Raw genomic sequence first — 14,681 nt, forward strand, 5'->3', positions numbered from 1 at the left:
GACCTGCATCACTGACGTGCAAACAACTACAAGCAAAAGTGAGGACTGCAGATGCTGGAGATCAGACTCAAGATTAAAGTGGTGCTGGACAAGGACAGCAGATCGGCGGTACGGTGGCACAGTGGTTAGCACTGCTGCCTCACAGCACCAGAGACCCGGGTTCAATTCTCGCGTCAGGCGATTGACTGTGTGGAGTTTGCACGTTCTCCCCGTGTCTGCGTGGGTTTCCTCCGGGTGCTCCGGTTTCCTCCCACAGTCCAAAGATGTGCAGGTCAGGTGAATTGGCCATGCTAAATTGCCCGTAGTGTTAGGTAAGGGGTAGATGTAGGGGTATGGGTGGGTTGCGCTTCGGCGGGGCGGTGTGGACTTGTTGGGCTGAAGGGCCTGTTTCCACACTGTAAGTAATCTAATCTAATCTAATCAGGCAGCATCCGAGGAGCAGGAAAATCGATGTTTTGGGCAAAAGCCTTTAATCAGGAATGAGGCAGTAAGCCTCCGGGATGGAGAGATAAATGGGAGGGAGGGTGGAGCTGGGGAGAAGGTAGCTAAGAATACAATAGATGGATGGAGGTGGGAATGAAGGTGATAGGTCGGCGAGGAAGGTGGAGCGGATAGGTGGGAAGAAAGATTGGCAGGTAGCACAGGTCATGAGGACGGTAATGAGCTGGAAGGCTGGGACTGGGGTAAGGCGGGGGTGTGGGGAAATGAGAAATCCACATTGATGCCCAGGGGTTGAAGTGTTCCGAGGCAGAAGATGAGGCATTCTTCCTGCATTCATCGGGCAGTCAGGGAGTGGCGATGGAGGAGGCCCAGGACCTGCATATCCTCAGCAGAGTGGGAGGGGGAGTTGAAATGTTCAGCCACAGGGTGGTGGGGTTGATTTGGTGAAGGTGTCCCAGAGATGTTCCCTAAAGTGCTCTGTGAGAAAGCGTCCAGTCTCCCAAATGTAAAGGAGACCGCATCGGGAGCAACGGATACAATAAATGACATTTGTGGATGTGCAAGTGAAACTCTGATGGATGTGGAAGGCTCCTTTGCGACCTTGGATGGAGTTGAGCGGGGAGGTGTGGGCGCAGGTTTTGTAATTCCTGCGGTGGCAGGGGAAGGTGCCAGGAAGGGAGGGTGGGTTGTTGGAGAGTGTGGACCTGACCAAGTAGTCACGGAGGGAACAGGCTTTGCGGAAAGCAGAAAGGGGTGGGGAGGGAAATATATTCCTGGTGGTGGAGTCCGTTTGTAGATTGCGGAAATGTTGGCAGATGACGCGGTTTATGCAGAGGTTGGTGGGTGGAAGGTGAGGGGGATTTCTGTCTTTGTTGTGGTTGGAGAGGTGGGGTTTGAGGCAGAGGTGCGGGATATGGATGAGATGCATTGGAGGGCATCTTCAACCACATGGGAGGGGAAAGGATATGCTGGGATTGGAGTGTTTGAGCTATTAGGATGGACTGAATAGGCTGGGTTTTTTTTCTCTGGAGCATTGGAGGCGAGGGGGTGACCTTGCAGAAGTTTATGAAATCAGGATGTGCATGGATAGGATGAATAACTAAAGTCTTTTTCCCAGGTTAGAGGAATCCAAAACTAGAGGGCAGAGGTTTAAGGTGAGAGGGGAAAGATTAGGAAGGGACCTGAGCAACAACTTTTTCCATGCAGAGGGCGGTGCTTGTATGGAATGAGCTGCCAGAGGTGGTGGTGGAGGCAGGTACAATTACAACAGTTAAAAGGCATCTGGGTACATGAATAGAAAGGTGTTTAGAGGGATATGGACCAAGTGCTATCAAATGGGACTAGATCAGTTTACAATAAAGTTGATAGGGTTGTTAAGAAGGCATGTGGTGTATTGGCTTTCATTAGCAGGGGGACTGAGTTGAAGAGCTTTGAGGTTATGCTACACTCTAAAAAGCCCTGGTTAGACCACACTTGGAACATTGCATTCGATTCATTACAGAAAGGATGTGGAAGCTTTAGAGAGGATGCAGAGGAGATTTACCAGGCTGCTGCCTGGAGGGTTTATCTTGTGAAGAAAGATTGAGGGAGCTAGGGCTTTTCTCATTGGAGCAAAGAAGGATGAGAGGTGACTTGATAAAGGTGTACAAAATGATGAGAGGCATAGATAGAATGGATAGCCAGAGACTTTTTTCCATGGCGAAAATGGCTATCATGAGGGGTCATTATTTTAAGGTGATTGGAGGAAGGTTTAGAGGAGTTGTCAGAGGTCGGTTCTTTACACAGAGAGTGGTGGGTGCGTGGAATACACTGCCAGCAGTGGTACTACAGTCAGATACATGAGGTACATTTAAGCAATTGTTGGATAGGCACATGGATGATCATAAAATGTAGGGTATGTAGGTTAGTTTGGTCTTAAAGTAGGATAAAAGGTCAGCCGAGGGACCTGAACAATGCTGTATTGTTCTATGTTCTATGTTTAATATCTGATTGGCCAAGACTAGTTGACACAAGGGTCTGCTTTATGCTATGTAATTCTATGACTGTATTTAATAACCAATTTATTAACTATAGTTAATAACATTGTATTATTAATACTACCTTATATTTGATGTCACATGCATCAAATGAAATTACTTTAGGAGGAAAACCAGTTTTGGTTCTACAGAATGAGACTAATGGTTAACTCCTTGAAAGGAAATTGGAAGCACACAAGTTAAAATTTGAAATAATTTGATGAAGGAACATTTCAGCTTCCTCTATGCTTACGTAAAGTGACTTTGAACAATACAAAATATTTTCAATGGTTTTTAAAATACTTTATACATGCTTTTCAAAACCTTGTTTATTGCATATATTTCAATTGATTTTCTTACCAACACAGACTCGTCCATCAAGTCCAATAGCTAGGCCAGGAGGACATTCGCACCTGTAGGAGCCATCTGTGTTCACACACCGCCCATTCATACAAATTCCTGGTGTGTGGCACTCATCAATGTCTATTATAAAAGCAGAACATACACTCATTAGGATAACATAAAAATAATTGAAAATGCATTGCACTAAATAAGCTTAAGCGAATCTTGGTTAAGGGTAAATCGTGATTTATTGCATCTTGAATGTTACACGATGTCTGTACTTGAGAAGTCATTACTAGTACAATCTGTAGGCCTTCTTCTAATTCTGTAGCCTAGTGCACAGCAACATTTCCTTAAAGATTAGTTTACAATTAGTCTACACAAAATTCAGCAAGTAGAAATCTAGTTTTGACACTAATATTTGAATAGGTTTCCACAAATGACATATGTCACTCATTGTCCTAAGGAAGGATATGACATGTACAGACATATGTATGTGAAAAGGTATTTTACATATAAAATGAATTTTAAGGAATCTATCATCATTCGACAGATTTGCATTCAGCAAAGGGACAAAATATTCACTTGTCTAATTGGTGCTGTCTCATATGTAATGTTAAATCCAATACTGACCTTCAGTTTCAATTGCAAATGTTACATATGAAGTCACTTCTGGAGGGGTGGATGAAGTCAATTATTTTGTTGGCGGTACACTTGCTCAACCATGACTTGATTTTGTTTCCAAATATGGAGATCATTTGATAGTAGCAATTCCTCTATTTGAATCTTCCTAGGGTTGCTTTATTCTCCTATTTGGTGGGGTCTAACTTAAATGTTCCTGCATTTTCTTAGCTAACGATCTTGCTCTGCAGCAAATGTGTAAGGGAGCCATGACAGAATGGAGTGCCTGAGTCAGACTAGGTGATGTTCAATACAGAGTTAACCACAGCAGCGCAATCTGTCAATTCATGAGATGGAAAGCAGCCAAAAAGGGGTCAAATGTACATATTCTTGTTGTCAGATGGGTGGTATTTTCCATGAAATTTGGCGTTAGGAGTTCTGTCCTGCCATTTGATGGTTTGGAACCATCGATCCTTAGGAACAAAAGTGGAATGTACTTTCAGACACTGGTAGGTTGTCTACATCTTACAGCCATAAAAAAGATGTTTTGAGAACCAATGTTTGGTAGACTTGAAACAACTTCATACTCTTTTCAAAGCCTGTGGGTTAGCCAGCTAAATGAGCAGCTTGCTTTTGCCAGGCAATGGGCAGTTTCATTAGTCCACAATGTGGTATTTTTGGAGAGAATACTCCTAAAAAAGCAGAATCTCCTGTATTGAGTTGATGGTATTTAGTTGATTGAGACAAATGGGGTCTCAGAGTTTGTGGCCAGGGGAAGGTTGGTACAAGACCTCTGTCGTTTTCAGAATCATTGCAAGGTTGTAGTTGGGTAAAGCAGCCAACAAATAGTTTGCCATCCATGGAATGTGTTATCACAACAATCATGGCAAACAAGAGTTCACTTTGTAACTGTTATAACCTTTGTGCAAGCCTGTGAAAATTTAAAAGGTTGCCAATTACACTGAAAGTGTACGCCAACATCAGGATCTTTAAATAAATACAAGAGCATTGGGAAAAAGATGACAAACAAAACTAGAGCCATTACAGAGCCTTTTCTGGTGCTAGTGTTGTCAGGAAAGACATCTAATAAGGCATCACTCTGCCCATCACGCAGTTATGAAATGATATGGTCCTGATTACCCTTTCAGATTAGTTATTTCTGCATAGTACTTTCCAAAGGTCGTCATGAGGTCAATAAACACAAAGCAGATGTCCTTCTTCTGTTTGCAGAACCAATCCTAAGTGTGATAAACTGCAAAGATCATAGTGACTGTTCTTTGTGTACAAGAAAAACTACACAATGTCATTCTGGGCATATCAAATCTGTAAAGTGAGTGATAAACCTACAAGCTTATTTTCTGCTATGAAGAGAAGTAAAATGCCACAATAATTGTCAAAGATGGACTTGATTCCCTCCTTTTGTTTTTTATAGGTGAGTATGGAAATTTCACTGTAAACTTGTACCACAATGCCTGATTCCAGATTAAGCAGAGAAGTTTCATAACCATGGCGAGTTCCTTTACACTTGAATACTTCAGGTGGAATGCTGTCAAGTTGCTTTTTGTTCTTACTGACTTACTGATTCATCCAGCACTTGATGCAGCAGAATTGATTCAATAGTGTCATCACTCCCTGTGGATCACTGGTTCAGGGGATAATTAAAGTGTTCCGCCAAACAAAACTAAATATCATTGTTTGGAGCTGATTGTCATCTACTGAGAGGATAGGTGTTGTGGTTGGTTTGGAGCCATAGGCAGATCACAGAACATTGTTTTTACCGCGTTGATTTTAACCCTACTGCGAATCCTCTTGCAAGGATGCCTGCCTTGAAGAAGTTTTCCTCCTCTCTCGACAAGAATCTCAGGGAGTCCCTCTCCCATTGCAACTCCCAGGTCATTTCCTCTGCCCTGAAGCTCTTCAACCATGTCCTGAAACAAACTCGCTACCACAGCCACATTTGCTTCCTCAGTGCCTGCCTCCGTGCAACCCCAGGGCATCAATGTGGACTTCAGCAGTTTCCTCATTTCCCCTTCCCCCACCTCACCCCAGTTCCAAACTTCCAGCTCAGCACTGTCCCCATGACTTGTCCTACCTGCCTATCTTCTTTTCCACCTATCCACTCCACCCTCCTCCCTGACCTATCACCTCCATCCCCTCCCCCACTCACCCATTATACTCTATGCTACTTTCTCCCCACTCCCACCCTCCTCTAGCTTATCTCTCCACCCTTCAGGCTCTCTGCCTTTATTCCTGATGAAGGGCTTTTGCCCGAAACGTCGATTTTACTGCTCCTCGGATGCTGCCTGAACTGCTATGCTCTTCCAGCACCACGAATCCAGAATCTGGTTTCCAGCATCTGCAGTTATTGTTTTTACCTAGATCACAGAACTTGACAGACAGCCTTCAGGTCTTGCTTTGTGGCAGTTTCTGAACCCTTGTTCACTCACCATTAGTTCTTCATTTCACTTTGATGATCTTCAGCAAGTGCTTTGATGTTATTTGATTTTTTTTCTACCTGGTGATTACTTTGTCTATCAGATATATAGAATCTATGTAGAACATAGGATGGTACAGCACAGGAATAGGTCCTTCAGCCCACAATGTTGTGACAAACATGACATCAAATTAAACTAATCCCTACTGCCTGCCCAGGGTCCATATCACGCCATTCTTTACTTATTCATGTGCACTTCTAAAACCCCCTTAAATGCCACTATCGTAACTACCTCCACCACCACTTTTGGCAGTGTGTTCCAGACACCTACCACTCTGTGTCAAAAACTTGCCCCTCACATCTCCTTTGAACTTTCCTCCTCTCAACTTAAATGCATGTCCTCTAGTATTAAGACATTTCAACTCTGGGAAAAAGATTCTGACCACCAATGTTATCGATGCCTCTCAGATTTTTATGACCTATCAGGAGTCCCCTCAGCCTCCAATGCTCCAGAGAAAACAACCTTAGTTTGTCCAGCCCCTCCTCATAGCTCCTACCCTCTAATCCAGGCAGCATCCTGGTAAAGCTCTTCTGCACCCTCTCCAAAGCCTCCACATGCTTCCCGTAATGTGGTGCCCACAACTGAATACAATACTCTAAGCGAGGCCTAGCCAAAGTTTTATAAGGCTGCGACATGACGTCCTGACTCAATGCCCTTAACAATAAAGGCCTCCAATGAAATGATGTCTTTCCTTAAATAAGGGGATCAAAACTGCTCATAATGCTTCAGATATGTTCTCAGCAGCACCTTGTGCAGTTGCAATAAGACTTCCCTATTCTTAGATTCCAAAACCCTTGAAATAAGTGCCAACATTCCATTAGTTCTCCTGACTACCTGCTGCATCAGTGTGCTGGCTTTTTTTGTTGTTTTTAAACAAATATCACCATGTCCCTTTGTGTTGCACCTTTTTGATTTTTTTCTCCATTTAAGTAATATTCTGTTCATTAGTTTGTCTAATACTACTTCAGTGATGGTGATGGCATACACTCCACAGATGCTGCCTGACCTGCTGTGTTTCTCCAACAACTTCTGCTTTTATTTGTTTCAGATCAAAAATGTTTAAATCTAGGGTGCGTCCATGTTAATGCTACACTTTGAGAGAAGCTGCTATTGCAGTTTAATTGACCAATCACAATGACACTACATTGCCCTCCATGTGTGATAGCCTGCATCAACATAAGAACAAAGGACAAAGAAAATTTACAGCCCAGGAACAGACCCTTCAGCCCTCCAAGCCTGAGCCAATCCAAATCTACTGTCTAAACCTGTCGTCCAATTCCTAAGCATCTGTATCCCTCTGCTCCCCACCTACTCCTGCATCTGTCCAGACGCATCATTAATTGAATCTACCGTGCCTGCCTCTACCACCTCTGCTGGCAATGCTTTCCAGGCACCTACTGCTCTCTGTGTAAAGTACTTGCAGTGTGTATCCCCTTACACTTTTCATCTCTCACCTTGAAAGCGTGATCTCTCGTTATTGAATCCTTCACCCTGGGAAAAAGCTTATCTCTATCTACCCTGTCTATACCCTTCATGATTTTGTAGACCTCAATCAGGTCCCCCCTAATCTCCTTTTCTCTAATGAAAACAAACCTAACCTACTCAACCTCTTTTCATAACTAGCACCTTCCATGCCAGGCAACATCCTCGTAAACCTTCTCTGCACCCTCTCCAAAGCGTCCACATCCTATTGGTAAGGTCGCAACCAGAACTGTACACAGTACTCTAAATACAGCCGAATCAACGTCGTGTACAATTTTAACATGACTTGCCAACTCTTATACTCAATACCCTGTCCGATGAAGGGAAGCATACCATATACCTTCTTGACCACTCTATCCACCTGTGCAGCAACCTTCAGGGTACAATGGACCTGAACTCCCAGATCTCTCTGCTCATCAACTTTTCCCAAGGCTCTTCCGTTTACGGTATAATTCGCTCTAGAATTAGACTTCCCAAAATGCATCACCTCACATTTGCCTGGACACGAATATGAAATCAGCAAGGATGATGAGCTTGCTTGCTTGCTGTGGCATTACTTTGATGGTCTTGCTGAAATTAACATAGAATGCTTCTTTAACTTTACTTGGAGTATCATTGCTGGTGCAGAGGCATTGATATATAATGCAGACTGGCTTCAAGCAAGACTTTTTCCAAGGTACCATGTGTCAAATTGCAAAGTGCGTTGAGTTTGTATGCTAACTCAGATTGAACAAAAACACCTCAATATGACTGTCGAGGCCAACTCTTGGAAGTGCCTAAACAGTGGAATGCATACTTCAAGAGGAATTTAATATCAATTTCAGAGGCATGATTAGGGGCTAGGAGAAGAAGTTAATCAGGCATGAGGGTTGCAGGTGGATGATAGGTCTCCGGGGTTGAGATTTCCACGATCTCCATGTCCTTGGTCCAAAGGAAGGCATGTGTGCAGCTTACTAAGGCATCAGAGAGACAGTGAATTCAGCAGAAGAGGCAACATTGGTTCCTTGACCACTGTATTAATATTGTACCTTGCCAGCAATCAAGCTATGATGTTTGGTCCATACTTGTCTGACCGCCCATTAATTGTACATCATCATAGTTATTCTTGAAGTTTGAACATGGTGTGTGGCTGGGAGGGAAGCCTGAAGTGAGGTTCCCATGGATCTACTGCTCTTGTCCTTCTATATGGTAATATTTCTGGGTTTAAAATGTAGTGCCTCAGCAACTTGTCAACTCCAAACCCAGACACGATCAAGGTCTTGCTGCATTTGGACACAGGCTGCTTCAGTATCTATGGAGTCACAAATATGTACTGATCATTTGTGTAGACATCAGTGAACATTCCCACTTTGACTTAATAACTGAGGGAAGATCATTGATGGAAACATCTGAAGATGGCTGAGTCAAAGACACTAACCTGAGGTGCTGAGGTGACTGACCTCCAACAACCACAGTCCTTTGTGCCGCGTATGACTCCAATTATCATAGTGATAATCTGATTCCCATTGACTCCAGTTTTGCTAAGACCCCTTGATGCCAGACTGAGTCAAATGCAGCCTTGATGTGACTTCACCTGTGGAATTCAGCTCCTTTGACCATGCTTAGACTAATGTTGTAATGATGTCAGTAGCTGACTGGCCCAGCTGAAATTCGCTGAGCAAGTGCTACTTGATAGCACTTGTGACGGAACTTTCCATCACTTCACTGATGATTGAGAGTAGACGGGTAGGACAGTAATTGTCAGGGTTGGATTTGTACTTTTTTTTTAAGTATAGGACTATGGCTGGACTGTCTGTTCAAAATGATGAACTTATGATGGATTTACAAAGATTGGACAATAACTGAAGCATGCTGAGAAACCAAGGCAAGCCTTGACCAAAGTGACTGTGCTAATAAACATGTTGCAGAATCTAGACAGGCTGCAGCTACCTACAGACAGTATATAATCAATCCATAATTCAGTAGATGCCAGTATTGCAGCTGTACTGGAACAGTGGCTACGGCATGGGAAGTTGTGGAGTACAAGTCTTTAATATTACTGCCAGAATCCTGTCAGGGCCTATAGCCTTTGCACTTGCAGCCTCCAAATATTTGTTATACCACGTGGAGTGAATCAAATTGGCTGAAGAATTCTACCTATGATGCTTGAGACCTCTGGAGGAGACTGAGATATATTAGCCACTGAGCACTTCATGCTGAAGATCATTGTGAATACTTCAGCCCTTATTTTTTAAACTGATGCACTGACTTATTGAGATGGGGATGTTTGAGGAGAAACCCCCTTCAGTGAGTTGTCCACCATTCACAACTGAATGTGGCAGGTATGCAGAGCTCAGATCTGATCCATTGGTTGTGGAATCATTTAGCTCTTTTATCACTTGCTGATTAGGCTGTTGGCACATAATTAGTCCTGCTTTGTAGCTTCACCAGCTTGACACCTCATCTTTTGGCATGTCTGGTGCCGTTCCTGGCATGACCTCCTGCACTCTCCATTGAACCAGGGTTGATGGTAATGGTAGATTGGAGCATTGGCCAGGCCACAAAGTTACAAATTGTATTGGAGTACAAATTGGCTGTGATGATGGCCCACAGTGCCTCAAGGGTGACCAGTCTCAAGTTGCTCGATCGATTTGATGTCTATCTTATTTAGTACATTGCTAGTGCCACACCACACAACGGTGGATATTCTTAGTATGAAGATGAGACATTGTCTCCACAATGACTGTTTGGTGATCATTCTTACAAATACTGTCACGGTCAGATACTCTGGCAGACAGACTGGTGAGAATAAGGGCAAATATACTTTTCCCTCCTATTGTTTCCCTCACCACCTGCCACAGATACAGTCGAGCAGCTAGCTCATTTAGTAGGGATATTGCTGAGCCACTTTCAATGATGGGCAGTGAAGTCCCCAACCCAGGCTACATTTTCTGCTCATATCACACTCAGTCATAAAGTCATATAGCTGTACAGCATTGGTCTAACTTGTCCATGCCGACCAATCCTTCCTCAAAGTGTTGTTTAATATGAAGAAGCACTGATTCATCAGCTGAGGGGTGGGTTAAGACACAGTAATCAGCAGGAGGTTTCCTTGCCCATGTTTAACCTGATGCCACAAGACCTCATAAGTTCTGGAGTCAACATTGAAGATTCCGAAAACAGGTCCCATCCGACTGTATACTACTGTGCTGTACTACTGGTTCTAAAAGTTATTATTCCATGAGTATAAGTATGTCAGGCTGTTGCTTGATCTGTGAGACAGCTCTCCAATTTAGGCATTAGCACCTCCACTACTCCCCCCCCCCCCCCCACCCAAAAAACGTTAGCAATGGAGAACTTGAATAGAGCTGTGTTTGCTGCTATCATATTTGATGGCTTCATCAATGCGAGGATGTTTTGTTTGGTTTCGTTCCTTTCTTTTCTTTCTAGTGGTTGAGATAACTGAATCGTTTTCTAGGCCATTTCAGAGGGCAGTTAAAAATCAGCCATTTTGTTGTGGGTCTGAGCCAGACAAAGTCAGGGTGGCAATTTCCTACTCTAAAGAGAAAATTGTGTTAAATGCTACTTTTGAGAACAAAGATACACAGGGGTGCCACTATTTGAGAAAGGTGATAAGCACAAGCCAGGGAACCACAGACCAGTGAGCCTGACCTCAGTGGTGGGCAAGTTGTTGGAGAGAATCCTGAGGGACAGGATGTACATGTATTTGGAAAGGCAAAGACTGATTCGGGATAGTCAACATGGCTTTGTGCGTGGGAAATCATGTCTCACAAACTTGATTGAGCATTTTGAAGAAGCAACAAAGAGATTGATGAGAGCAGAGAGATAGATGTGATATATAAAGACGTGAGGAAGGTGTTCGACAAGGTTCCCCACAGGAGACTGGTTAGGAAGGTTAGATTTCATGGAATATAGGGAGAACTAGTCATTTGGATACAAAACTGGCTTAAAGGTAGAAGACAGAGGGTGGTGGAGGAGGGTTGTTTTTCAGACTGGAGGCCTGTGACCAGTGGAGCTCCACAAGGATTGGTGCTGGGTCCACAACTTTTTGTCATTTATATAAATAATTTGGATGCGAGCTTAAGAGGTATAGTTAGTAAGTTTGCTGATGACAGCAAAATTGGAGGTGTAGCGGACAGTGAAGAAGGTTACCTCAGATTACAATGGGATCTTGATCAGATGGGCCAATGGGCTGAGTGGCAGATGGAGTTTAATTTAGATAAATGCGAGGTGCTGCATTTTGGGAAAGCAAACCTTAGCAGGACTTATACACTTAATGGTAAGGTCCTAGGGAGTGTTGCTGATCAAAGAGACCTTGGAGTGCAGGTTCATAGCTCCTTGAAAGTGGAGTCACAGGTAGATAGATTTGACCTACAGAGAGAGGCTGAATAGTCTGGGGCTGTTTTCCCTGGAACATCGGAGGCTGAGGGGTGACCTTATAGAGGTTTATAAAATCATGAGGGGCATGGATAGGGTAAATAGACAAAGTCTTTTCCCTCGGCTGGGGAAATCCAGAACTAGAGGGTAAAGGGAGAGAGGGGAAAGATATAAAAGATATAAAAGAGACCTAAGGGACAACTTTTTCATGCGTTGGGTGGTGCGTGTGTGGAATGGGCTGCCAGAGGAAGTGGTGGAGGCTAGTACAATTGCAACAGTTAAAAGGCATCTGGCTATATGAATAGGAAGGGTTTGGAGGGATATGGGCCAGGTGCTGGCAGGTGGGACTAGACTGGGTTGGGATATCTGGTCAGCATGTACGAGTAGGACCGAAGGGTCTCTTTCTGTGCTGTATGTCTCTATGACTCTATGAGGTATTCCCCAATATTCAGGACTAGGACTGCAGATTGTTCAAATTCCGCCACCTATTTTAAAAAACAATGGGTCACTTCCCTCTGGGCACTTTGGTGGTTACATAACGGGGAAATTGGTGGAATGGGGTGATGTGGTGAGTATGCAAAGTTATAACATGCAAAGTTATAACATACCTTGCTATGATTATCTGTTTTGTTTATTCTAAATATAAAAAATTGTGCTTTATTGTAAAATGTGAAACTATATGCTGTGTTCTGTTGACCATTTGCTTGGATTCTTTTTGCTTACTTTTTTTTAGTTAATGTCATCAGTACCTAACAAGATCAGAACTGCAGATAAGTGAAGATGATTGCAACTGACTACAAAAGAACAAAGGTAGTCAATAGAGTTGGCTGACATGTGGCAGACGGAATTTAACGTAGAGAGGTGTGAAGTGAGGCATCTTAGCAGAAGATAGAGAAAAACAATGTAGACATAATGGCACAGTTCTAGAGAGCAGATGTCCCGATCATGCAGATGGTATAATTTTGTTTTTACGCAGCAAGTGATAACTTCTGTATGAGATAGCAAGAAGAAATGACATTATTTCAAACAGAAATTGTATGAGCATTTGAAGGGAATCCATTTGAAGGTTTCAGGGATAGAGAATGGAAATCAGACTAATTGGATTGTGTTGCAGGCAGACAATGTGGACTCAATGAGCTAAATGGATATTAACTGGCACAGGGCATAATGGCCTCTTTCCCAGCTGTAACTATTATATGTCCAAAGACTTTTTAAAATGCAGCTAATTTCTAATAATAAACTTACCAATGCATACGCGTCCATGAGAAGCTAACTCAAAGCCAGGTTTGCAGATGCACTTGAAGCTGCCATCTTCATTGATGCACATTCCATTCATACACATGTTTTTCTGGGAACATTCATCCTGGTCTGAAATAGAATTTTACAGTAATAAATTGCATTAATATCAAAACCCATTTTATACCTCAGCATTTATTTTTATCTAAACATTGCCAATGGACAACAGTTTAATAGATAATTGAACAAAAATGTCTTAATTTATAAATTTATAAAGACAAGTTTTAAAAATGCAGACAATATTAACAGAAGAAAAAAACTTAAAGTTCACAAGCAAATGTTCATTGATATGATTTTATTGTGTTCAAATGTTCTACGTACCCATGCAATTTTTACCATCTGGTGTCAGCTGAAACCCAGCATTACAAATACACTGGAAACTGCCTTCTGTATTCACACAACGTCCATATTTACAGATTTGACCATTCTGAACACATTCGTCAATATCTGAAAAACAACAGAATCCACTGACATTAAATAATTATTTTATTGCTTTGAAAAAAGTTAATTTCTTATTTCAAGATGGATCAGACCAAATATGAAATGGAGAAGATGATGACCAAAACTCCTGCAATGAAGGTTCAAGGCTGAGGCAACAAAAGAATTGAGTCCAAAGGTGGCCACAATGAGGTGTCCAGGATCGTGAAAAAGAAAAAGAGCTGATGAAGATTTGAACCATATAAGACAGATCAAAGATAATGCAGAGTGCAATTTCACAAGTACAGAAGCAATAAAAAAAGGCTCTCTTAATTTGAAGACCAGCTGAACAAAGAGTACCGATTTAGAAAATTGGGACAACAGATCAACTGAGCAAAGAATTGTCCTGCTATAGCTGACATTGTAAAATAAATACATTAGAGTGGCTGTGAGCTGAGTGAAGTATAGAAAGGTTCAAGGACCGGATAGGATCCCAATGGAGGGCTGGAAAGTCCTTGGCAACATGGAAACAGAAACCCTGAGTTATCTGTAGTCAAGGTCAGGGAAAGGTTTGCCAGATCAACCAAAAGAAATTATCCTGGGTATTAGTTTTTTTAACAGAAGGGAGATGTTCAAGAATGTGGTGAAATTGATGTATTACGTCTTCAAGGGGTGGGAACATATAATGGACTCTTGCCTAAGAACAGTCATGGACGCCAGTAATAGGCAGTTCAGCTTCATGCCTGGAAGGATCACACTGCCATTTCACCTTTCACCAATTGTTCAAGAGATAGTATAAGGGACAAAGGGACTTATATCTGTCCTTCCTTGATATGGATTTTTAAAAAAGTGTTGGATTGTTTACCAAGGAGAAAGATCTGAGCATGCCTGAGAGAGAGAGAGAGAGAGAGAGAGGCAATTACCAGAGTAGCATGTCTAAGTCAAGCCAAAAGTCTGAGCTAAAAGTTAGCGTCCACCAAGGCTCAGTTTTCAGCCCGCTACTGTTGATCATCCTTGAGTTGGTACTGAAATCAGACCCACCCTGGCACATACTGTATGTATATATTGTGACAGTCATCACAAAAGTGTGGAAGAGCTACTGGAAAGAGAAAGTTGATGGCAAAATGCCCTTAAAAATAATGGGCTAAAGATGTATGGCAAGCAGTCCATATACCTGCATTGCTCCTTTCTGGAC

The 14,681-nt window shown here is 42.6% G+C and overlaps 1 protein-coding gene across 1 annotated transcript in view; it reads right to left on the bottom strand.

The window, feature by feature from the left end:
* Nucleotides 1–14,681, bottom strand: part of LOC140458518 (fibrillin-1-like) — a 574,711-nt gene that overhangs the window by 319,003 nt on the left and 241,027 nt on the right. Inside the window, exons 13-15 of the mRNA XM_072553247.1 lie at nucleotides 13,391–13,516; nucleotides 13,019–13,141; nucleotides 2,817–2,939 (exon numbers count right to left, since the gene is read on the bottom strand). Coding sequence (XP_072409348.1) covers nucleotides 2,817–2,939; nucleotides 13,019–13,141; nucleotides 13,391–13,516 — 372 coding nt within the window. The remainder of the gene's footprint in view (nucleotides 1–2,816; nucleotides 2,940–13,018; nucleotides 13,142–13,390; nucleotides 13,517–14,681) is intronic.

This window comes from Chiloscyllium punctatum, chromosome 33 (genome assembly GCF_047496795.1).
Source record: "Chiloscyllium punctatum isolate Juve2018m chromosome 33, sChiPun1.3, whole genome shotgun sequence".
In the NCBI taxonomy this organism is placed as follows: domain Eukaryota; kingdom Metazoa; phylum Chordata; class Chondrichthyes; order Orectolobiformes; family Hemiscylliidae; genus Chiloscyllium; species Chiloscyllium punctatum.